The 25057-nt window shown below is 49.5% G+C and overlaps 2 protein-coding genes across 2 annotated transcripts; one reads left to right on the forward strand and one right to left on the reverse strand.

The window, feature by feature from the left end:
* Positions 1-4465: 4465 nt before the first annotated feature.
* On the reverse strand, positions 4466-10385 carry LIX1L (limb and CNS expressed 1 like). Its single transcript, XM_040412428.1, has 6 exons — positions 10096-10385; positions 8367-8530; positions 8137-8277; positions 7681-7776; positions 5756-5833; positions 4466-5674 (listed from the first exon to the last, which is right to left on the reverse strand). The coding sequence occupies exons 1-6, from the start codon at positions 10334-10336 to the stop codon at positions 5432-5434; spliced, it is 963 nt and encodes a 320-aa protein (XP_040268362.1). The 5' UTR covers positions 10337-10385; the 3' UTR covers positions 4466-5431.
* A 438-nt stretch (positions 10386-10823) lies between these two features.
* Positions 10824-16944, forward strand: PEX11B (peroxisomal biogenesis factor 11 beta). Its single transcript, XM_040412436.1, has 4 exons — positions 10824-10967; positions 13336-13451; positions 14841-15042; positions 16229-16944. Exons 1-4 carry the CDS (start codon positions 10912-10914, stop codon positions 16596-16598), a joined length of 744 nt encoding a protein of 247 aa, XP_040268370.1. The 5' UTR covers positions 10824-10911; the 3' UTR covers positions 16599-16944.
* Positions 16945-25057: the final 8113 nt, after the last annotated feature.

Below are 25057 nucleotides of genomic sequence, written 5' to 3' on the forward strand. Positions count from 1 at the left end.
GTCATCAGCAGGGGGCGGGGCTGTGACTACCTCTCAGACAGGATATACAGGCAGGTTGTCAGCAGTAATAGATGTTCCTTTAGTATAAGGTGTGGGTCACATGTCATTATATCAGTGATGTCATCAGCAGGAGGCGGGGCTGTGACTACCTCTCAGACAGGATGTACAGGCAGGTTGTCAGCAGTAATAGATGTTCCTGTTGGATAAGGTGTGTATTATACCAGTGATGTCATCAGCAGGGGGCGGGGCTGTGACTACCTCTCAGACAGGATATACAGGCAGGTTGTCAGCAGTAATAGATGTTCCTGTAGTATAAGGGGTGGGTCACATGTCATTATATCAGTGATGTCATCTGCAGGGGGCGGGGCTGTGACTACCTCTCAGACAGGATGTACAGGCAGGTTGTCAGCAGTAATAGATGTTCCTGTAGTATAAGGGGTGGGTCACATGTCATTATATCAGTGATGTCATCAGCAGGGGGCGGGGCTGTGACTACCTCTCAGACAGGACGTAGAGGCAGGTTGTCAGCAGTAATAGATGTTCCTGTAGTATAAGGGGTGGGTCACATGTCATTATATCAGTGATGTCATCAGCAGGGGGCGGAGCTGTGACTACCTCTCAGACAGGATGTACAGGCAGGTTGTCAGCAGTAATAGATGTTCCTGTAGTATAAGGTGTGGGGATCACATGTCATTATACCAGTGATGTCATCAGCAGGGGGCGGGGCTGTGACTACCTCTCAGACAGGATATACAGGCAGGTTGTCAGCAGTAATAGATGTTCCTGTAGTATAAGGTGTGGATCACATGTCATTATACCAGTGATGTCATCAGCAGGGGGCGGGGCTGTGACTACCTCTCAGACAGGATATATAGGCAGGTTGTCAGCAGTAATAGATGTTCCTGTAGTATAAGGTGTGGATCACATGTCATATCAGTGATGTCATCAGCAGGGGGCGGGGCTGTGACTACCTCTCAGACAGGATGTACAGGCAGGTTGTCAGCAGTAATAGATGTTCCTGTAGTATAAGGTGTGGATCACATGTCATTATATCAGTGATGTCATCAGCAGGGGGCGGGGCTGTGACTACCTCTCAGACATGATATACAGGCAGGTTGTCAGCAGTAATAGATGTTCCTGTAGTATAAGGTGTGGGTCACATGTCATTATACCAGTGATGTCATCAGCAGGGGGCGGGGCTGTGACAACCTCTCAGACAGGATGTACAGGCAGGTTGTCAGCAGTAATAGATGTTCCTGTAGTATAAGGTGTGGATCACATGTCATTATATCAGTGATGTCATCAGCAGGGGGCGGGGCTGTGACAACCTCTCAGACAGGATGTACAGGCAGGTTGTCAGCAGTAATAGATGTTCCTGTAGTATAAGGTGTGGGTCACATGTCATTATATCAGTGATGTCATCAGCAGGGGGCGGGGCTGTGACTACCTCTCAGACAGGATATACAGGCAGGTTGTCAGCAGTAATAGATGTTCCTGTAGTATAAGGTGTGGATCACATGTCATTATATCAGTGATGTCATCAGCAGGGGGCGGGGCTGTGACAACCTCTCAGACAGGATGTACAGGCAGGTTGTCAGCAGTAATAGATGTTCCTGTAGTATAAGGTGTGGATCACATGTCATTATATCAGTGATGTCACCAGCAGGGGGCGGGGCTGTGACTACCTCTCAGACAGGATATACAGGCAGGTTGTCAGCAGTAATAGATGTTCCTGTTGGATAAGGTGTGGGTCACATGTCATTATATCAGTGATGTCATCAGCAGGGGGCGGGGCTGTGACTACCTCTCAGACAGGATATACAGGCAGGTTGTCTGCAGTAATAGATGTTCCTGTAGTATAAGGTGTGTGATCTCATGTCATTATATCAGTGATGTCATCAGCAGGGGGCGGGGCTGTGACTACCTCTCAGACAGGATTTACAGGCAGGTTGTCAGCAGTAATAGATGTTCCTGTAGTATAAGGTGTGGGTCACATGTCATTATATCAGTGATGTCATCAGCAGGGGGCGGGGCTGTGACTACCTCTCAGACAGGATGTACAGGCAGTTGGTCAGCAGGATAAACTAGCAAAGTGACTGAATTATGAGTGTTAGGTGGAGTTACCCTTTAAGCAGCCCATGCAGTAACTAGACACAGAGTCTGTGATTTCTTGGAAATCCGTTTTTATTTGTGTATACCGCCATACAAAGAACTGCGGAGTGTGGATATAAAACACAGGGTATTGGTCCGGTACCAGTCGTGGAGACCTAGTTATAGGTAGTAATAAAAAGTACAGAAAGATATAAAAAGGTCATGTATACATGATAATACTGTAGTGTTCATTCTCACGTCACAGGAGGCGCTGCGGGCGGAGTTATTGCTTCATTTACTGGTAAGTCATCCGAGGACCTGCCTGACCCCTCGCAGCTCAACTACCGAGGAGGCAAGCCCCACCCCAGAGGAGTCCGAAAAATGTCCCCTGACTGGCACCTGAGCAGGTGGTATACCGCCACCTCTAGCTTGGTGGATTACATTCTAGTGTCGTCCTTGGATAAATCTGCTGCTCTGCCTTCTGTCCAGATTTGTGCTTATGGGACGTCCAACCCTCAGTGGAAAATACAACCCCAATTGTCTAAAAATGTCAGATGGGGGGTAAGAAAAGCAAGTGGTGAAAATAAAAGAGCGTGTTAGAGAGGCAGAGACTCCCAGAGGCAAAGACGGGCGGAGCGTCACCAATCTGTGTTCAACGTCAATATCTCCCCCCCAGGGACAAGGCCAACAGTCAGTGCTGGACACTCCTGCTCAATGACCCCCAACTCCTTGAGCCCTGGAGAATTCTTTCATTTTTTTTGCTCCCTGCTGAGGGCAGAGCTGTGACCCAGCATGTACATATCATATACACCACCCTGAACATGAGAAGAGAGGATTTCTATGCTTAGAAAGCTAATATACACATTACTGGTTTTTACAGGCACAATATAGGATTATAATAAAACCAGTAATGTGTGTTAGCTTTCTAAGGATAGACAAAACCACAGTCTTCAGCATAAGTCTGTAGCCTGGCGGTAAGTGGTCAGCCTTGCCTGTAGAGATCCCAGGTTTGAATCTTTTGGAGAGACTTTTTAGAGGTTTTTTTTCAGTTTCATTTAACCCATAATAAGCCATTATCCTTATCATATAGAGAATAATGTTGTTGTTTTTCCCCCTTAAAAATCTAATAAATATTTCTGGTTTCTTTATAATCATATAATGTGCCTGTGGTTAATCCAGTAATATGTTTTAGGTTTGTAAGTATTCAAAAAACACAATATATTAAGGCTATAGCCTTTTATTGAGAGAAACAAAAACATACATGTCTAACCTGGGATTTGAACTTAGGATCTCTAAATGCAAGGCTGACCACTTACCACAGAGAATGATGGTTTTTCTATACTTAGAAAGCTAACACATAATACTGGTTTCATCATAATCATACATTGTATTAGCTTTCTAAGTATAGAAATCCACTCTTCTCAATGTGGTAATGCTACAGTAAGTGGTGTATGCGATATGTAGATGCTAGGACACAGCTCTGCCCTCAGCATGCTGATGTCTAGCCCTTGTAAGTTAAGGGGGAAGGAGGAGTGTGCAGAGCACAAGTGATGTTACAAAAGCAGTGCTCCCACCTTCTGGTGCTCCAATCTTCTCATTTGCAAATGAGTAAAAATGCTGATATTTCTGCAGCCATTTAGCATACAGACAAAAGAAAAGGTAACATTTTAATCAGCATGATCAACCCTACCAAGCAGTACGGCTGGTTTAGTAGGATTGATCATAAGAACTACAGCAGTGATACACTGGGTTTCTTCAAAGAGACCCAGTGGATCAGAGCTAAAACACGGCTTTCCCGATCACCGGCTGAGGGAGCCATTTCAGGCTCTGAAGCGCCGAACTCAGTCAAAATGTGACCACTGCATCTAAAGGGTTAAATATATGCGATCGACAACATATTAAAATAGACGACTTCCACTCTAACATGTACAGGCATGATTCAGTGCTGGAGATCCCTGCCTGGGCTCAGGAACACTTCCAGACATCCCTGCCTGAGCACACAGTTCGCCTTCACAGAAGAAGCCACGTGTGAACAGGATCCAGAAATACGGCCGTCATCTCTAGAATGGACTGAGGCAAAATGGAAAACGGTTCTGGGGTCAGATGAATCCAAATTTAAAATTATCTTTGGAAACCAAGGACGTTCCGTCCTTAGGACTAAAGAGAAGAAGGACCGTCCAGCTTATCTGCCTGCCTCTGGTATGGGGCGGTATATATATATATATATATACCTGAGCATGTGACCAATGTACAATACTCCTCTGCCTGTTCTTCAGCACCACTTACTTTTCCAGCCTTATGTTGCCTTTGTCCCAACTTTTTTGATATGTGTTGCTGCTCCCCCAAATTTTTGGAATTGGGGTTGTCTAATGTGTAGGCTCCGAGGCTAGCCATCTGCCCCTTTTATATTACACACTCTTCACTGCAGTAACCGTATTATAAAAGACAATGCTCATTTCTGCTAAGCCTGGGAGGAGCTCTCCAGCGCTCGGCCCCGCCCCCGCTGGGCCACAGAGATTAATTCCTGTGCTGCTACATGGATTTTTTTAAAATTTTTTTGGTAGGTGTCCCTCCTCTCGCCACATTCATCCCCTGGTTACAAAACGCTAGACGTAAAAAACTTAGAAAACTACGATTGTAAAAAAAAAAAAAAAATTCCTGGCAGTTCCCGTTATTACAGGCTGCAGTAGAGCGTCGAGGCGGAGCCAAGAATCGCAGCGCAACGCAGCTATCAAAATATAGACTATATAAAAGACAGGTACAACACATACGGAGCGCGGAGTATAACTCACAGGCGCGTGTACAAAGAACATGTGCAAAGGTGCAACAGCGGCGGGAAGAGACGGGCGGCAGAATCAGCGTCGCAGTCCTGAATATTGTTCCGCATCCCGTTAATACCGTATCAGGAAGAAGTTACAGTGTACAGCTCCCGATACCTCGCTGGGCGTCTGTGTGCAGGTCCTGTCCAAAGAACCGGTCATCAGGACGGAACCCATCAGTCAGACCGGAGGATAGTCGACAGATAGGCCTAATACTATTAAGACTGCATTTTCTTCTATTTCACCCATGGGAACTTAGGGAGTTCAGTTACCATTAGGGGGCACCGTACTTACTGTACAGCATCTCCGGCTGGTAGGTTTTTTTAAACTTTGGCACTAATGGAGGGGATGGGGTGTCAGTCCTAACAGCAGATTTCAGGTCAGGGTATCACCCTCTATTCTGCTCTGTGTGCACTAGGTGGCGCCAGAGAGGTATCCAGAGCATTGTACACTGTAAGTTCCGGTAGATGCCCACTGCCTCCTTCATACCAATCACAGGGGGCAGAGCCTGCAGCCCCGGCCTAGCAGTTGGAGGTGTGGATGTTCCCCAACTGCCCGGCTGCCAGCATCAGGATATCCTTCTTCTCCTTGTGGTAGCGTAGCTCCTTCCCGGCCAGCCGTGCCTCATCCAGTTGTCTCTCGGTGGCCGCGAGTTCTCTGGTGAGGATGCTGGGACTGTCCTGTTCACGGTTCACCCAGTCCATGGCCATCTGGTTCCTCATGTCATCATCCAACGCCCGATGGGAGTAGTGAGCCAACACTTCCTGCACATGAGAGAAACAACCACAGATCAGGACGACCGAGAACAGTGAGCGGCGCTGGAAGATAAAGGAAGGAGGCCGTACCTGGCGGGAGCACTGACGTTCCCTCATCGCCTTCAGGCTCCCATTCCAGTGCAAGAGCTGAAAGACCGTCATCAGCTCCTGAAGAAGAAGCACCTGAGAAGTAATAACTACAAAAACCTCAGGGGGCGCTATTATAGCAGTTATATCCCTGTACATAGGAGGCAGTATTATAGTAGTTATATTCTTGTACATAGGAGCAGTATTATAGTAGTTATATTCTTGTACATAGGAGCAGTATTATAGCAGTTATATCCCTGTACATAGGAGCAGTATTATAGTAGTTATATTCTTGTACACAGGAGCAGTATTATAGTAGTTATATTCTTGTACATAGGAGCAGTATTATAGTAGTTATATTCTTGTACATAGGAGCAGTATTATAGTAGTTATATCCCTGTACATAGGAGCAGTATTATAGTAGTTATATTCTTGTACATAGGAGCAGTATTATAGTAGTTATATCCCTGTACATAGGAGCAGTATTATAGTAGTTATATTCTTGTACATAGGAGCAGTATTATAGTAGTTATATTCCTGTACATAGGAGGCAGTATTATAGTAGTTATATTCTTGTACATAGGAGCAGTATTATAGTAGTTATATTCTTGTACATAGGAGCAGTATTATAGTAGTTATATTCTTGTACATAGGAGGCAGTATTATAGTAGTTATATCCCTGTACATAGGAGCAGTATTATAGTAGTTATAGTCTTGTACATAGGAGCAGTATTATAGTAGTTATATTCTTGTACATAGGAGCAGTATTATAGTAGTTATATTACTGTACATAGGAGGCAGTATTATAGTAGTTATATTCTTGTACATAGGAGCAGTATTATAGCAGTTATATTCTTGTACATAGGAGGCAGTATTATAGTAGTTATATCCTTGTACATAGGAGCAGTATTATAGTAGTTATATTCTTGTACATAGGAGGCAGTATTATAGTAGTTATATCCTTGTACATAGGAGCAGTATTATAGCAGTTATATTCTTGTACATAGGAGGCAGTATTATAGTAGTTATATTCCTGTACATAGGAGCAGTATTATAGTAGTTATATTCTTGTACATAGGAGCAGTATTATAGTAGTTATATTCTTGTACATAGGAGGCAGTATTATAGTAGTTATATTCTTGTACATAGGAGCAGTATTATAGCAGTTATATCCCTGTACATAGGAGGCAGTATTATAGTAGTTATATTCTTGTACATAGGAGCAGTATTATAGTAGTTATATTCTTGTACATAGGAGCGGTATTATAGTAGTTATATTCTTGTACATAGGAGCAGTATTATAGTAGTTATATTCTTGTACATAGGAGCAGTATTATAGTAGTTATATTCTTGTACATAGGAGCAGTATTATAGTAGTTATATTCTTGTACATAGGAGCGGTATTATAGTAGTTATATTCTTGTACAGAGGAGCAGTATTATAGTAGTTATATTCTTGTACATAGGAGGCAGTATTATAGTAGTTATATTCTTGTACATAGGAGCAGTATTATAGTAGTTATATTCTTGTACATAGGAGAAGTATTATAGTAGATATATTCCTGTACATAGGGGCAGTATTATAGTAGTTATATTCTGGTACATAGGAGCAGTATTATAGTAGTTATATTCTTGTACATAGGAGCAGTATTATAGTAGTTATATTCCTGTACATAGGAGCAGTATTATAATAGTTATATTTAGGGATAAACAAATAGACTTTGGATGAAATATCCGAAGTCAATTCGCATAAAACGTAGTTCTGACACTATACAGAGCAGGAGCTCCGCACAGTATTAGAATGTATTGGCTCAGATGAGCCGAAGTTATTGCTTCCCAAAGTCTCACAAGACTTCAGGTAATAACTTCATAAATTAATTTGTACTGTAAAAAACATTTCCCAAACTCGGGTTCGGTTCCAAGTGGTACCTGAAATTCTAACATGGATTTGCCCTTGTTTGACTCCAGCATGAAGCGGAAAGCTCCTATCCCAGTGTTGGGGTTATCGGCTTCTTCGCGGTTTCCCTGGAAATCAAACAGACGAGAGGTTAAGCGCGGTCCCGGGACATCTGCAGACTATTACACTGTTGTTGTTGGGATCATCTGCTTATAACTGGTGACAACAGGTAAGATCCTGTGAGGGGAGCGTCGGACGACTGTTCGCCGATTGTTTTCAGGGGTTTCTTGGGTGTTTCTAGGGATCTTTACAATCATATCAATTTATCCGCACCAATACATTGTAACGAACTATCAGCACAGGAGAGATTTTTGCTGCAGAGGTGTATTGCTCAGAGGATTGTCCAGAGTGGGCGATCTCCTGCGTGGATCTGCTGGGAGTTGTAGTTGATACACTGTAACAACCCCTCAGCTCTGACCAGCTCTTACGTTGAAGGTGGCCAGGGCCTCGCAGACGCTCTTCTCGATGAACTCGTCTGTGATCCTGCGGGACGGATGCTCGTTGAAGACGGAGTTCATGAGGGCGATCTTCGCCGCGCTTCTCCTCGCTTCAGCTTTAGTCGGACAGAACTGAAGGGGAAGAAAAAAACAAAACGCAATTGAGACGAAGGTCCAGCTGTGCAGGTCTTAAAGGGCCAGCATCATCCATTGGCCATTACCTGGAAGCTCCCGAAGCAGCTGCCCCCGGGGAGGGTGACGAAGCAGACGTATGGCGGACTATTAGATGGCACCATCTCGTACACCACCAGAGCGCCATTCTTCAGCTCCGCCCCCCGCGTCTGCTTCATCTGCCAGAACTCCTGCAGCGCCTCCACCACGTTCACTGTGGAGGGGAGAAGGTGACTGGATTAAAGATGGCGGTGACGCCCCTCGGGACTCAACACTGCCCTCAGCTCTTTATAAGAGTGCCCCTTTAAGAGACATCCAGCACTGCTCCGTGTGTGAGGTCAGAGCTGGTTTATTTAGACTCATGTCAGGATGGTGGTCCGCTCTGCTCGCAGCGGCTCCGTCTCTCTGTACACAGCTGGGGTATGGATTAGCCTCCAGATGTGGAAAATGGAGACTCTTAAAGGAGCAGTACAGGATTAATTGTGACACCCCAAAATAAATTAGTGCCTGGATTCATACTAACCATAGAGAGACACCCCCCACATAACCGCTGTGGACGACACCGTCCAAAAGCCCCCTACAGACCACCCCTCCATACCGTCATTTGAGGGGTGACGACCCCCCCAGACATTGATACAAGTGGTGACAACCCCCCCGTACACTGATACAAGGGGTGACGACCCCCCCGTACACTGATACAAGGGGTGACGACCCCCCCAGACATTGATACAAGTGGTGACGACCCCCCCTACACTGATATAAGGGGTGACGACCCCCCCTACACTGATATAAGGGGTGATGACCCCCCCTACACTGATATAAGGGGTGACGACCCCCCCTACACTGATATAAGGGGTGACGACCCCCCCTACACTGATATAAGGGGTGACGACCCCCCCTACACTGATATAAGGGGTGACGACCCCCCCTACACTGATATAAGGGGTGACGCCCCCCCCCCTACACTGATATAAGGGGTGACGACCCCCCCTACACTGATATAAGGGGTGACGACCCCCCCTACACTGATATAAGGGGTGACGACCCCCCCGTAGACTGATATAAGGGGTGACGACCCCCCTACACTGATATAAGGGGTGACGACCCCCCGTACACTGATATAAGGGGTGACGACCCCCCCTACACTGATATAAGGGGTGACGACCCCCCCTACACTGATATAAGGGGTGACGACCCCCCCTACACTGATACAAGGGGTGACGACCCCCCACAGACATTGATACAAGGGGTGACGACCCCCCCTACACTGATATAAGGGGTGACGACCCCCCCTACACTGATATAAGGGGTGACGACCCCCCCTACACTGATATAAGGGGTGACGACCCCCCCTACACTGATATAAGGGGTGACGACCCCCCCTACACTGATATAAGGGGTGACGACCCCCCCCTACACCGATATAAGGGGTGACGACCCCCCCTACACCGATATAAGGGGTGACGACCCCCCCTACACTGATATAAGGGGTGACGACCCCCCCCCTACACTGATATAAGGGGTGACGACCCCCCCTACACTGATATAAGGGGTGACGACCCCCCCTACACTGATATAAGGGGTGACGACCCCCCCCCTACACTGATATAAGGGGTGACGACCCCCCCTACACTGATATAAGGGGTGACGACCCCCCCTACACTGATATAAGGGGTGACGACCCCCCCTACACTGATACAAGGGGTGACGACCCCCCCACAGACATTGATACAAGGGGTGACGACCCCCAGAATTTCCAGGCCCCCTCCCGCTCCTCACCTCGCCCGTAGCCCTGGGTGTGCTTGGCGAAGCTGCGCACCACCGCCTCCACAGCTTCCCGCAGCACGGCCGGACTCCCCGCACTCCCCGGGACCCCCAGGCCTAGCGGGGGCAGAGGAGCCGAGGCCGGAGGGGAGGGGAACGCGCTCCCAGTCACGCCCGGCCGCAGAGAGCGCAGGGTGCCGGCAGCCATCCCAGGCCCGACCCCCGGCTGCAACCGCTGAGAACGGACAGACTCCATGACCGGATAACGGGACCGAGGAGACACAGCTGTCACTCACAGCAGAGGGGGCGGGCTCGAGAACATCCCTCCAATCATCAGCCTGAGTCTCCACAGTGGGCGGTACTCTGCGCGAGACTGAGGAGACTAAGCTGTCAATCAGAGGGTCTAGAAGAGGAACCGAAAACCGTTGTCCAATCGTTTTCCATCTTACACTGAAGTGGGCGCGGCCTGTCCTGGAAATAACGGGACAGGATAATATTGCTAGTCAGCTATTACCACTGACAGCCAATCAGAGACCTGAGAAATCAGAAGGGGTGGAGTCAGTTGAAATAATAGCTTTATAGCTCTAAGATGTCATCTATTAAAGGGGCGGGGCTGAATGGCATTCTCCATTGTAGAGGCGGAGCGTCAATCGCAATTATTAGCTATGTAGTGGTTGTCATAGTGACGCGCCTGACTTACTAAGTGGACTGCTTTTGCTTCGCGCTTTTAAGAGGTTTGACTCTTGCTTGGACCCGTTGTTCACCCGGAAGTGTAGTCTTGTACAGTTGTACTGTGATCTTTACTCTCTCAGTGGAGCTCAGAGGACACACATGGACTCCTGGGTCCGCTTCAGCAGCCAGAGCCAGGCCAAGGAGCGGCTCCTCAGGTGTGTGTATGACCGCGGGGCGGACTACAAGACCCAGCATGCCCTGGGAGCGACAGTCATACAACATGGGACCCTACAAGCACCAGAACCCTACAAGCACCAGACAGTAAGCCCCACACACCATAAACTAGCAGACTGTACCACACAGGACAGGATTAGATACACAGATGACAGACTGTATCACACAGGACAGGATTAGATACACAGTTCAGCAGACAGTATCACTTAGGATAGGATTAGATACACAGCTCAGCAGACTGTATCACACAGGATAGGATTAGATACACAGCTCAGCAGTCAGTATCACACAGGATAGGATTAGATACACAGCTCAGCAGGCAGTATCACACAGGATAGGATTAGATACACAGCTCAGCAGTCAGTATCACACAGGATAGGATTAGATACACAGCTCAGCAGTCAGTATCACAGAGGATAGGATTAGATACACAGCTCAGCAGACAGTATCACACAGGATAGGATTAGATACACAGCTCAGCAGACTGTATCACACAGGATAGGATTAGATACACAGCTCAGCAGTCAGTATCACACAGGATAGGATTAGATACACAGCTCAGCAGGCAGTATCACACAGGATAGGATTAGATACACAGCTCAGCAGTCAGTATCACACAGGATAGGATTAGATACACAGCTCAGCAGTCAGTATCACAGAGGATAGGATTAGATACACAGCTCAGCAGACAGTATCACACAGGATAGGATTAGATACACAGCTCAGCAGACTGTATCACACAGGACAGGATTAGATACACATCTCAGCAGACAGTATCACACAGGATAGGATTAGATACACAGCTCAGCAGACAGTATCACACAGGATAGGATTAGATACACAGCTCAGCAGACTGTATCACACAGGACAGGATTAGATACACATCTCAGCAGACAGTATCACACAGGATAGGATTAGATACATAGCTCAGCAGACAGTATCACACAGGATAGGATTAGATACACAGCTCAGCAGACAGTATCACACAGGACAGGATTAGATACACAGCTCAGCAGACAGTATCACACAGGATAGGATTAGATACACCGCTCAGCAGACTGTATCACACAGGATAGGATTAAATACAAAGCTCAGCAGTCAGTATCACACAGGATAGGATTAGATACACAGCTCAGCAGACAGTATCACACAGGATAGGATTAGATACACGGCTCAGCAGTCAGTATCACACAGGATAGGATTAGATACACAGCTCAGCAGACAGTATCACACAGGATAGGATTAGATACACAGCTCAGCAGACAGTATCACACAGGATAGGATTAGATACACAGCTCAGCAGACAGTATCACACAGGATAGGATTAGAAACACACAGCAGACAGTATCACACAGGACAGGATTAGATACACGGCTCTGCAGACAGTATCACACAGGACAGGATTAGATACACAGCTCAGCAGACAGTATCACACAGGATAGGATTAGATACACAGCTCAGCAGTCTGTATCACACAGGATAGGATTAGATACACAGCTCAGCAGACTGTATCACACAGGATAGGATTAGATGCACAGCTCAGCAGACAGTATCACACAGGATAGGATTAGATACACAGCTCAGCAGACAGTATCACACAGGATAGGATTAGATACACAGCTCAGCAGGCAGTATCACACAGGATAGGATTAGATACACAGCTCAGCAGTCAGTATCACACAGGATAGGATTAGATACACAGCTCAGCAGACAGTATCACACAGAACAGGATTAGATACACAGCTCAGCAGACAGTATCACACAGGATAGGATTAGATACACAGCTCAGCAGTCTGTATCACACAGGATAGGATTAGATACACAGCTCAGCAGACTGTATCACACAGGATAGGATTAGATGCACAGCTCAGCAGTCTGTATCACACAGAACAGGATTAGATACACAGCTCAGCAGACTGTATCACACAGGATAGGAGTAGATACACAGCTCAGCAGACTGTATCACACAGGATAGGATTAGATACACAGCTCAGCAGACAGTATCACACAGGACAGGATTAGATACACAGCTCAGCAGACTGTATCACACATGATAGGCTTAGATACGCAGCCTGGAGGTGACTGGTGCTGTGCGTTCCCTTTCTCTGGGCAGGAGTCATGCAGCTGGCGTTAGTCTCGCCCCCTTGTGACGGCGGGTGATGCTGGCGCTCTGCCCTCTCACAGACGTGTCTTCACCTTCCGATCTATGGGCAGAGTCCAGGGTCAGTGGATTTACACATTTGCCATTGAGTCCTGTGGGAAAGCTGGGTGACTTCTGTGTCTGCTGTGGTCCCTTGTGTCACCCTGCTTCTTCAGGAGCACCCCTCACCCCGCTCTGTCTCTTTGTAGGGCGGCTCAGTATGGCTGCACATTATTGGGGTACACGCTGCAGAGGAACGGGGCCAGTAATGAAGTCCTTACCACCATCAAGCAGCTGGAGGCCCACCTGAGCCTGGGGCGAAAGTGTGAGTGCTTCCCCCTACTTCATCCTCCCCTGCCCTCGCTGCCCCCTGCCCCCACCTCCTCCGTCCTTCTGCCCCCCCCACCTCCTCTGCCGCCCCTTACCTCCACCTCCTCTGACCACCTACTTCCTCTGCTCCATGATCCCCCCACCTCCTCCGTCCTTCTGCCCCCCCCACCTCCTCTGCCGCCCCTTACCTCCTCTGACCACCTACTTCTTCTGCTCCATGCACCCATGATCCCCCCACCTCCTCTGATCCCCCCCAACCTCCTGTGCCCCCCCTGACCCCCCCCCCCCAACCTCCTGTGCCCCCCCTGACCCCCCAACCTCCTGTGCCCCCCCAACCTCCTGTGCCCCCCCCTGACCCCCCAACCTCCTGTGCCCCCCCTGACCCCCCAACCTCCTGTGCTCCCCCCTGACCCCCCAACCTCCTGTGCTCCCCCCTGATCCCCCCCAACCTTCTCTGATTCCCCCCCCAACCTTCTCTGATTCCCCCCCCCAACCTTCTCTGATTCCCCCCCAACCTTCTCCCCCCCCCCAACCTTCTCTGATCCCCCCCCCAACCTTCTCTGATTCCCCCCCCCCCAACCTTCTCTGATTCCCCCCCCCAACCTTCTCTGATTCCCCCCCCCCAACCTTCTCTGATTTCCCCCCCAACCTTCTCTGATTCCCCCCCCCCCCACCTTCTCTGATTCCCCCCCCCCCCAACCTTCTCTGATTCCCCCCCCCAACCTTCTCTGATTCCCCCCCCCAACCTTCTCTGATTCCCCCCCCCAACCTTCTCTGATTCCCCCCCCAACCTTCTCTGATTCCCCCCCCCCCCAACCTTCTCTGATTCCCCCCCCCCAACCTTCTCTGATTTCCCCCCCAACCTTCTCTGATTCCCCCCCCAACCTTCTCTGATTCCCCCCCCCAACCTTCTCTGATTCCCCCCCCCCCCAACCTTCTCTGATTCCCCCCCCCCCCCCCTCCTCTGATTCCCCCCCCCCAACCTTCTCTGATTCCCCCCCCCCCAACCTTCTCTGATTCCCCCCCCCCCCCCAACCTTCTCTGATTCCCCCCCCCAACCTTCTCTGATTCCCCCCCCCCAACCTTCTCTGATTCCCCCCCCCCAACCTTCTCTGATTCCCCCCCCCCCCCCCCAACCTTCTCTGATTCCCCCCCCCCCCCCCCCCAACCTCCTCTGGTCCCCCCCCCCCCCAACCTCCTCTGGTCCCAACCTCCTCTGGTCCCCCCCCAACCAACCTCCTCTGGTCCCAACCTCCTCTGATCCCCCCCCAACCTCCTCTGACCACCTACTTCTTCTGCTCCCATGCACCCCCTGATCCTCCATTCCCCCCCAACCTTCTCTGCTCCCCTCTCCCGGATCACAGATCTTCTCTTCCCTCCTCAGTGTTCCGATTGGGTAACTCGGTGGACGCCCTTGAGTCGGCTAAGCGCGCCATCCATCTGTCAGATGTGGTACTGCGCCTGTGCATCACCGTCAGCCACCTGAACAGAGCCATGTACTTTGCCTGCGATAACATCCTGTGGCTGGGGAAGAGCGGCCTGTCCAAGAAGATGGACCAGGAGAAGTGGAGCCAGCGCTCCTTCAGGTGGGGGCTTCTGCATCACCTCCAGAGCTGCATTTACAACTCCCTTACTCCTGTCACCAGCATTCACTATACTTATGCTCCTGTCACCTCTAGAGCTGCAGCTCTGGACGGGGCCGCAGGATGGTGACTAGGGCTCTGGACGGGGCCGCACGCTGGTGACTGGGGCTCTGGACGGGGCCGCAGGAGGGTGACTGGGGCTCTGGACGGGGCCGCAGGAGGGTGACTGGGGCTCTGGACGGGGCCGCAGGAGGGTGACTGGGGCTCTGGACGGGGCCGCAGGAGGGTGACTGGGGCTCTGGACGGGGCCGCAGGAGGGTGACTGGGGCTCTGGACGGGGCCGCAGGAGGGTGACTGGGGCTCTGGACGGGGCCGCAGGAGGGTGACTGGGGCTCTGGACGGGGCCGCAGGAGGGTGACTGGGGCTCTGGACGGGGCCGCGCGCTGGTGACTGGGGCTCTGGACGGGGCCGCGCGCTGGTGACTGGGGCTCTGGACGGGGCCGCGCGCTGGTGACTGGGGCTCTGGACGGGGCCGCGCGCTGGTGACTGGGGCTCTGGACGGGGCCGCGCGCTGGTGACTGGGGCTCTGGACGGGGCCGCGCGCTGGTGACTGGGGCTCTGGACGGGGCCGCGCGCTGGTGACTGGGGCTCTGGACGGGGCCGCGCGCTGGTGACTGGGGCTCTGGACGGGGCCGCGCGCTGGTGACTGGGGCTCTGGACGGGGCCGCGCGCTGGTGACTGGGGCTCTGGACGGGGCCGCGCGCTGGTGACTGGGGCTCTGGACGGGGCCGCGCGCTGGTGACTGGGGCTCTGGACGGGGCCGCGCGCTGGTGACTGGGGCTCTGGACGGGGCCGCGCGCTGGTGACTGGGGCTCTGGACGGGGCCGCGCGCTGGTGACTGGGGCTCTGGACGGGGCCGCGCGCTGGTGACTGGGGCTCTGGACGGGGCCGCGCGCTGGTGACTGGGGCTCTGGACGGGGCCGCGCGCTGGTGACTGGGGCTCTGGACGGGGCCGCGCGCTGGTGACTGGGGCTCTGGACGGGGCCGCGCGCTGGTGACTGGGGCTCTGGACGGGGCCGCGCGCTGGTGACTGGGGCTCTGGACGGGGCCGCGCGCTGGTGACGGGCTCTGGACGGGGTCGGAGTACACCTCTTGGAGGTAGGTCACCCTCTGTCTTCTGCCTCCTCAGGTATTACCTCTTCTCTCTCATCATGAATCTGAGCCGAGACTTCTACGAGATAAAACTACTGATGGAGAAGGAAGCCGCCATCCAGCGTTCCTCATCTAAAGCGCCAGCAGCGGAGGACGCTGCCGTGTCCCGGGGGTTTGGCGCTGGACAGCAGACCTTAGCGATGCAGCTACGTCTTCTGCTCCATGTCCTGCGCACTAACCCCCCGCTTCTCCTGGACGTGGCGAAGAACGCCTGCGATATCTTCATTCCTCTGGACAAGCTGGGACTGTACAAGACCAACCCTGGCGTGGTGGGAGTGTGCGGCCTGACCTCCTCCATACTGGGCATCCTCACCATCCTCCACCCCTGGCTGAAGCTCAAGCCCTGACCACCATGACGGCTACTGCCCTGGCTCCTGACATCCAGAAGTGTGGGAAAGCTGGATGACCGCTGCTCATGGAGTACGGGAGTAACTCAGTCTGATAATGTGATGTCCCATATCACGGTGGCGGTGTCACCCCTGAGGCCCCGCCCCCCCCCCCTTATGTCTTGTTAGCTTGCCCTCCACCGCCACCTCCTCTTTGGTTGCTGTAAATTACCGCTGCTCCACCCAGGAGCCTGCAACCGTGTTAACCCTCTAATGGCCGTACGTCTCCAATCACATGATCGACCCTCTGCTGTATATAATGTAATAATGTAAATAATCAGCACCTCAAATAAAGAGACACCTTTTATAATGTCTCCGACACTGTGCACTATGCTCGACATGCCTCCAGCGCTGCAGTCACAGTTCTAGTGCTCGACATGCCTCCAGAGCTGCAGTCACAGTTCTAGTGCTCTACATGCCTCCAGAGCTGCAGTCACAGTTCTAGTGCTCTACATGCCTCCAGAGCTGCAGTCACAGTTCTAGTGCTCGACATGCCTCCAGAGCTGCAGTCACAGTTCTAGTGCTCGACATGCCTCCAGAGCTGCAGTCACAGTTCTAGGGCTCTACATGCCTCCAGAGCTGCAGTCACAGTTCTAGGGCTCTACATGCCTCCAGAGCTGCAGTCACAGTTCTAGGGCTCTACATGCCTCCCGAGCTGCAGTCACAGTTCTAGGGCTCTACATGCCTCCAGAGCTGCAGTCACAGTTCTAGGGCTCTACATGCCTCCAGAGCTGCAGTCACAGTTCTAGTGCTCTACATGCCTCCAGAGCTGCAGTCACAGTTCTAGTGCTCTACATGCCTCCAGAGCTGCAGTCACAGTTCTAGTGCTCGACATGCCTCCAGAGCTGCAGTCACAGTTCTAGTGCTCGACATGCCTCCAGAGCTGCAGTCACAGTTCTAGGGCTCTACATGCCTCCAGAGCTGCAGTCACAGTTCTAGGGCTCTACATGCCTCCAGAGCTGCAGTCACAGTTCTAGGGCTCTACATGCCTCCCGAGCTGCAGTCACAGTTCTAGGGCTCTACATGCCTCCAGAGCTGCAGTCACAGTTCTAGGGCTCTACATGCCTCCAGAGCTGCAGTCACAGTTCTAGTGCTCTACATGCCTCCAGAGCTGCAGTCACAGTTCTTATCAGCACAGGAAGAAATAGAAAAGATTCATTATAATCTATGTTTCTAGGATTCAATGCCTGAGACATTCATTAGACAGTATCACACAGGATAGGATTAGATACACAGCTCAGCAGACTATCACACAGGATAGGATTAGATACACAGCTCAACAGACAGTATCACACAGGATAGGATTAGATACACAGCTCAGCAGTCAGTATCACACAGGATTAGATACACAGCTCAGCAGACAGTATCACACAGGATAGGATTAGATACACAGCTCAGCAGACTATCACACAGGATAGGATTAGATACACAGCTCAGCAGACTATCACACAGGACAGGATTAGATACACAGCTCAGCAGACAGTATCACCCCGAGTAATGCTGGAGAACCCCGACTGCGAGAAGAACCGCCACCGCGGCAGGAAACCAGGCGCTGTCACATATAGTGTCCACACTGACATCTCCTGTGCTGGGGGAGCACCGACCAGTGACCACACATCAGCTCCGGATATTTCTACACACAGGACAAGATATAGAGGGACAATGCTGGAGAAAGAACGGGGGGGGGGGGGGGGGGCAGTTCTTGGGGCGTCTCCCCTCCTGACGCTTGTGGCCCCTCAGAGTCTGCAGCGGTTATCTCTGTGGCTGCCATTGGCCGGAACCATTTACAGGGAGTTCTGGGGGGGTAGATAGTGAAGCAGGTGGCACGTTCTGGGCACAATGGCAGGAAATTGTAGATTGATGCCCATTCTCTCACTCATTGTACAGTCTCTGATTAGGATGCCAGGCGGGGCACGTGGCACAGAGCGTGATGGTGATATCGGGGGGGTTGCACTTCTGACAGTCCTAATATAATGGGCAATCAAACCTGAATGTCCCTCTCCAGTCTGATGCCAGGGTCAGACTGTGCTCGCGGGCACATGGCAGTCCTTCCCGGGTGAATTCTGGCATAATCATGTTAACGTGAGACAAGTCACTGCTGAGATCCAAATAAGCGTCTGCTGTGGCACGAGGACGGCGAAATTATCACTGCCGAATCCAGGCGCCAAGTAATTACCTGCACCCCTCAGGGGACCGATCATCTCTAATAATGGCAACGGGCGCCCGGCATGCGCATAACATTTAACCCTCCATCACCCACTGATACGGAAAGCGTGCACAGATCAGTCCTACACCCAGATCACCAAAACACAGAGCAGTGATATCACTGTATATACATCACTGGTGAGAGGTGACTAGAGTATAGTGATCAGTACTACACCCAGATCACCAGGATATAGAGCGGTGATATCACTGTATATACATCACTAGTGAGAGGTGACTAGAGTATAGTGATCAGTACTACACCCAGATCACCAGGACATAGAGCGGTGATATCACTGTATACACATCACTGGTGAGAGGTGACTAGAGTATAGTGATCAGTACTACACCCAGATCACCAGGATATAGAGCGGTGATATCACTGTATATACATCACTAGTGAGAGGTGACTAGAGTATAGTAATCAGTACTACACCCAGATCACCAGGACATAGAGCGGTGATATCACTGTATATACATCACTGGTAAGAGGTGACTAGAGTATAGTGATCAGTACTACACCCAGATCACCAGGATATAGAGCGGTGATATTACTGTATACACATCACTGGTGAGAGGTGACTAGAGTATAGTGATCAGTACTACACCCAGATCACCAGGATATAGAGCGGTGATATCACTGTATATACATCACTAGTGAGAGGTGACTAGAGTATAGTGATCAGTACTACACCCAGATCACCAGGACATAGAGCGGTGATATCACTGTATATACATCACTGGTGAGAGGTGACTAGAGTATAGTGATCAGTACTACACCTAGATCACCAGGACATAGAGCGGTGATATTACTGTATATACATCACTGGTGAGAGGTGACTAGAGTATAGTGATCAGTACTACACCCAGATCACCAGGACATAGAGCGGTGATATCACTGTATATACATCACTGGTGAGAGGTGACTAGAGTATAGTGATCAGTACTACACCCAGATCACCAGGACATAGAGCGGTGATATCACTGTATATACATCACTGGTGAGAGGATACTAGAGTATAGTGATCAGTACTACACACCCAGATCACCAGGATATAGAGCGGTGATATCACTGTATATACATCACTGGTGAGAGGTGACTAGAGTATAGTGATCAGTACTACACCCAGATCACCAGGACATAGAGCGGTGATATCACTGTATATACATCACTGGTGAGAGGTGACTAGAGTATAGTGATCAGTACTACACACAGATCACCAGGACATAGAGCGGTGATATCACTGTATATACATCACTGGTGAGAGGGGACTATAGTATAGTGATCAGTACTACACCCAGATCACCAGGACATAGAGCGGTGATATCACTGTATATACATCACTGGTGAGAGGTGACTAGAGTATAGTGATCAGTACTACACACCGGATCACCAGGACATAGAGCGGTGATATCACTGTATATACATCACTGGTGAGAGATCACTAGAGTATAGTGATCAGTACTACACACAGATCACCAGGACATAGAGCGGTGATATCACTGTATATACATCACTGGTGAGAGGTGACTAGAGTATAGTGATCAGTACTACACCCAGATCACCAGGACATAGAGCGGTGATATCACTGTATATACATCACTGGTGAGAGGTGACTAGAGTATAGTGATCAGTACTACACACAGATCACCAGGACATAGAGCGGTGATATCACTGTATATACATCACTGGTGAGAGGTGACTAGAGTATAGTGATCAGTACTACACCCAGATCACCAGGACATAGAGCGGTGATATCACTGTATATACATCACTGGTGAGAGGTCACTAGAGTATAGTGATCAGTACTACACCTAGATCACCAGGACATAGAGCAGTGATATCACTGTATATACATCACTGGTGAGAGGTGACTAGAGTATAGTGATCAGTACTACACCCAGATCACCAGGACATAGAGCGGTGATATCACTGTATATACATCACTGGTGAGAGGTGACTAGAGTATAGTGATCAGTACTACACCCAGATCACCAGGACATAGAGCGGTGATATCACTGTATATACATCACTGGTGAGAGATCACTAGAGTATAGTGATCAGTACTACACCCAGATCACCAGGACATAGAGCGGTGATATCACTGTATATACATCACTGGTGAGAGGTGACTAGAGTATAGTGATCAGTACTACACCCAGATCGCCAGGACATAGAGCAGTGATATCACTGTATATACATCACTAGTGAGAGGTGACTATAGTAGTGATCAGTACTACACCCAGATCACCAGGACACAGAGCGGTGATATCACTATGTTGGTTGTATGTATCCTCACTGTTTGGTGACATCTTCTGTTTCTGCTGGCAGTTGCGATGGCTAATGACGCCGCGTTGCATGTGGTTGATGAGCTGGAGAAGAGTCTCCCAGTACTTGACGAACCAGTGGATGAAGTAACCTTTGATATTACAGCAGTCTGGTCTCTGTCATGAGATATACATTTGTCCACTAGATGTCGCTGCTCTGATGATTCCTTTAGCGCCCCCTATACTTCAGAAATCATGGACACCTGACTGCTCTGGTTCCAGAAAGGACATGAGGGGGATCTGACTGATGAGGATGAGTATTTTTCACTATTCGGATCCTTTTCTCTACAATATGTCACTTGTCCTGATATATAAATGTGTCTGTCGAGTCCTGATCACACTCATCTCTGCTTCTGTCCTGAAGGTGGTGTCAGATCTGCTCAGCAGGTTGGTGAATGGTGTGAGCGCAGGACGTGCTGCAGAGGACCCTGCCCAGGGGTGTCTATGAGGCAACCACTACCAGTGTCCTGAGGGTGCGGGAACTGGTGAGACTGGGAGCTGAACTGGTCATGAGCCGCGCTGAAAACTTCATAGAGTACCACTTACCAGAGGAAGACAAGCCAGGAGGTGCATGGGGTTATATGGGCGTATCTAACCCTTCCATGTGTGATACTGACTGATGAGTTGTGTATCTAACCCTGCCATGTGTGATACTGACTGCTGAGCTGTGTATCTAATCCTATCCTGTGTGATACTGTCTGCTGAGCTGTGTATCTAATCCTATCCTGTGTGATACTGTCTGCTGAGCTGTGTATCTAATCCTGTGTGATACTGTCTGCTGAGCTGTGTATCTAATCCTATCCTGTGTGATACTGTCTGCTGAGCTGTGTATCTAATCCTATCCTGTGTGATACTGTCTGCTGAGCTGTGTATCTAATCCTATCCTGTGTGATACACTCTGCTGGGCTGTGTATCTAATCCTATCCTGTGTGATACTGACTGCTGAGCTGTGTATCTAATCCTGTCATGTGTGATACTGTCTGCTGAGCTGTGTATCTAATCCTATCCTGTGTGATACAGTCTGCTGAGCTATGTATCTAATCCTATCCTGTGTGATAAAGTCTGCTGAACTGTGTATCTAATCCTATCCTGTGTGATACTGTCTGCTGAGCTGTGTATCTAATCCTGTGTGATACTGTCTGCTGAGCTGTGTATCTAACCCTGCCATGTGTGATACTGACTGATGAGTTGTGTATCTAACCCTGCCATGTGTGATACTGACTGCTGAGCTGTGTATCTAATCCTATCCTGTGTGATACTGACTGCTGAGCTGTGTATCTAATCCTATCCTGTGTGATAAAGTCTGCTGAACTGTGTATCTAATCCTATCCTGTGTGATACTGTCTGCTGAGCTGTGTATCTAATCCTGTGTGATACTGTCTGCTGAGCTGTGTATCTAATCCTATCCTGTGTGATACTGTCTGCTGAGATGTGTATCTAATCCTATCCTGTGTGATACTGTCTGCTGAGCTGTGTATCTAATCCTATCCTGTGTGATACACTCTGCTGGGCTGTGTATCTAATCCTATCCTGTGTGATACTGACTGCTGAGCTGTGTATCTAATCCTGTCATGTGTGATACTGTCTGCTGAGCTGTGTATCTAATCCTATCCTGTGTGATACACTCTGCTGGGCTGTGTATCTAATCCTATCCTGTGTGATACTGTCTGCTGAGCTGTGTATCTAATCCTATCCTGTGTGATACAGTCTGCTGAGCTGTGTATCTAATCCTATCCTGTGTGATACTGTCTGCTGAGCTGTGTATCTAATCCTATCCTGTGTGATACTGTCTACTGAACTGTGTATCTCATCCTATCCTGTGTGATACTGTCTGCTGAGCTGTGTATCTAATCCTGTGTGATACTGTCTGCTGAGCTGTGTATCTAATCCTGTCCTGTGTGATACTGTCTGCTGAGCTGTGTATCTAATCCTATCCTGTGTGATACACTCTGCTGGGCTGTGTATCTAATCCTATCCTGTGTGATACACTCTGCTGGGCTGTGTATCTAATCCTATCCTGTGTGATACAGTCTGCTGAGCTGTGTATCTAATCCTATCCTGTGTGATACAGTCTGCTGAGCTGTGTATCTAATCCTATCCTGTGTGATACTGTCTTCTGAGCTGTGTATCTAATCCTATCCTGTGTGATACTGTCTGCTGAGCTGTGTATCTAATCCTATCCTGTGTGATACTGTCTGCTGAGCTGTGTATCTAATCCTATCCTGTGATACTGTCTTCTGAGCTGTGTATCTAATCCTATCCTGTGTGATACAGTCTGCTGAGCTGTGTATCTAATCCTATCCTGTGTGATACTGTCTTCTGAGCTGTGTATCTAATCCTATCCTGTGTGATACTGTCTGCTGAGCTGTGTATCTAATCCTATCCTGTGTGATACTGTCTGCTGAGCTGTGTATCTAATCCTATCCTGTGTGATACTGTCTTCTGAGCTGTGTATCTAATCCTATCCTGTGTGATACAGTCTGCTGAGCTGTGTATCTAATCCTATCCTGTGTGATACTGTCTGCTGAGCTGTGTATCTAATCCTATCCTGTGTGATACTGTCTGCTGAGCTGTGTATCTAATCCTATCCTGTGTGATACTGTCTTCTGAGCTGTGTATCTAATCCTATCCTGTGTGATACAGTCTGCTGAGCTGTGTATCTAATCCTATCCTGTGTGATACTGTCTTCTGAGCCGTGTATCTAATCCTATCCTGTGTGATACAGTCTGCTGAGCTGTGTATCTAATCCTGTCATGTGTGATACTCAGGTCTGAGGTATAGGAAGATATTAAATATAATACCGCTTATTTATTGGGAATTTTTATAAATCAGTAACTGCACAAAACCACTGAGTAAAAACAGCAGATTACTCAGGTGCATTACCAGTCATGGCCAGCAGATGGCAATAGAGGATCAACTCTATTACATACTTACATTTATGGGCCAAGAAAATACAAACACTGAACCTGTGTGTGAAATCAGGGGGCGGGGCTGTGACTACCTCTCAGACAGGATATACAGGCAGGTTGTCAGCAGTAATAGATGTTCCTGTAGTATAAGGTGTGGGTCACATGTCATTATACCAGTGATGTCATCAGCAGGAGGCGGGGCTGTGACTACCTCTCAGACGGGATGTACAGGCAGGTTGTCAGCAGTAATAGATGTTCCTGTAGTATAAGGTGTGGGTCACATGTCATTATATCAGTGATGTCATCAGCAGGGGGTGGGGCTGTGACTACCTCTCAGACGGGATGTACAGGCAGGTTGTCAGCAGTAATAGATGTTCCTGTAGTATAAGGTGTGGGTCACATGTCATTATATCAGTGATGTCATCAGCAGGGGGCGGGGCTGTGACTACCTCTCAGACAGGATACACAGACAGGTTGTCAGCAGTAATAGATGTTCCTGTAGTATAAGGTGTGGGTCACATGTCATTATATCAGTGATGTCATCAGCAGGGGGTGGGGCTGTGACAACCTCTCAGACAGGATGTACAGGCAGGTTGTCAGCAGTAATAGCTGTTCCTGTAGTATAAGGTGTGGATCACATGTCATTATATCAGTGATGTCATCAGCAGGGGGCGGGGCTGTGACTACCTCTCAGACAGGACGTACAGGCAGGTTGTCAGCAGTAATAGATGTTCCTGTAGTATAAGGTGTGGGTCACATGTCATTATATCAGTGATGTCATCAGCAGGGGGCGGGGCTGTGACTATCTCTCAGACAGGATATACAGGCAGGTTGTCAGCAGTAATAGATGTTCCTGTAGTATAAGGTGTGGATCACATGTCATTATATCAGTGATGTCATCAGCAGGGGGTGGGGCTGTGACTACCTCTCAGACGGGATGTACAGGCAGGTTGTCAGCAGTAATAGATGTTCCTGTAGTAT

This window comes from Bufo bufo, chromosome 11 (genome assembly GCF_905171765.1).
Source record: "Bufo bufo chromosome 11, aBufBuf1.1, whole genome shotgun sequence".
Classification (NCBI taxonomy): domain Eukaryota; kingdom Metazoa; phylum Chordata; class Amphibia; order Anura; family Bufonidae; genus Bufo; species Bufo bufo.

Coding starts and splice junctions, on each gene's coding strand:
- LIX1L (XM_040412428.1), bottom strand. CDS start 10,336: ATGGAGTCTGTCCGTTCTCAGCGGTTGCAGCCGGGGGTCGGGCCTGGG. Junction 8,531..10,095: donor CACCCAGGGCTACGGGCGAG/GTGAGGAGCGGG, acceptor TCCCCTCCACAG/TGAACGTGGTGGAGGCGCTG. Junction 5,834..7,680: donor AATCCATGTTAGAATTTCAG/GTACCACTTGGA, acceptor CTTCTTCTTCAG/GAGCTGATGACGGTCTTTCA.
- PEX11B (XM_040412436.1), top strand. CDS start 10,912: ATGGACTCCTGGGTCCGCTTCAGCAGCCAGAGCCAGGCCAAGGAGCGG. Junction 10,968..13,335: donor GCCAAGGAGCGGCTCCTCAG/GTGTGTGTATGA, acceptor GTCTCTTTGTAG/GGCGGCTCAGTATGGCTGCA. Junction 15,043..16,228: donor TGGAGCCAGCGCTCCTTCAG/GTGGGGGCTTCT, acceptor CTGCCTCCTCAG/GTATTACCTCTTCTCTCTCA.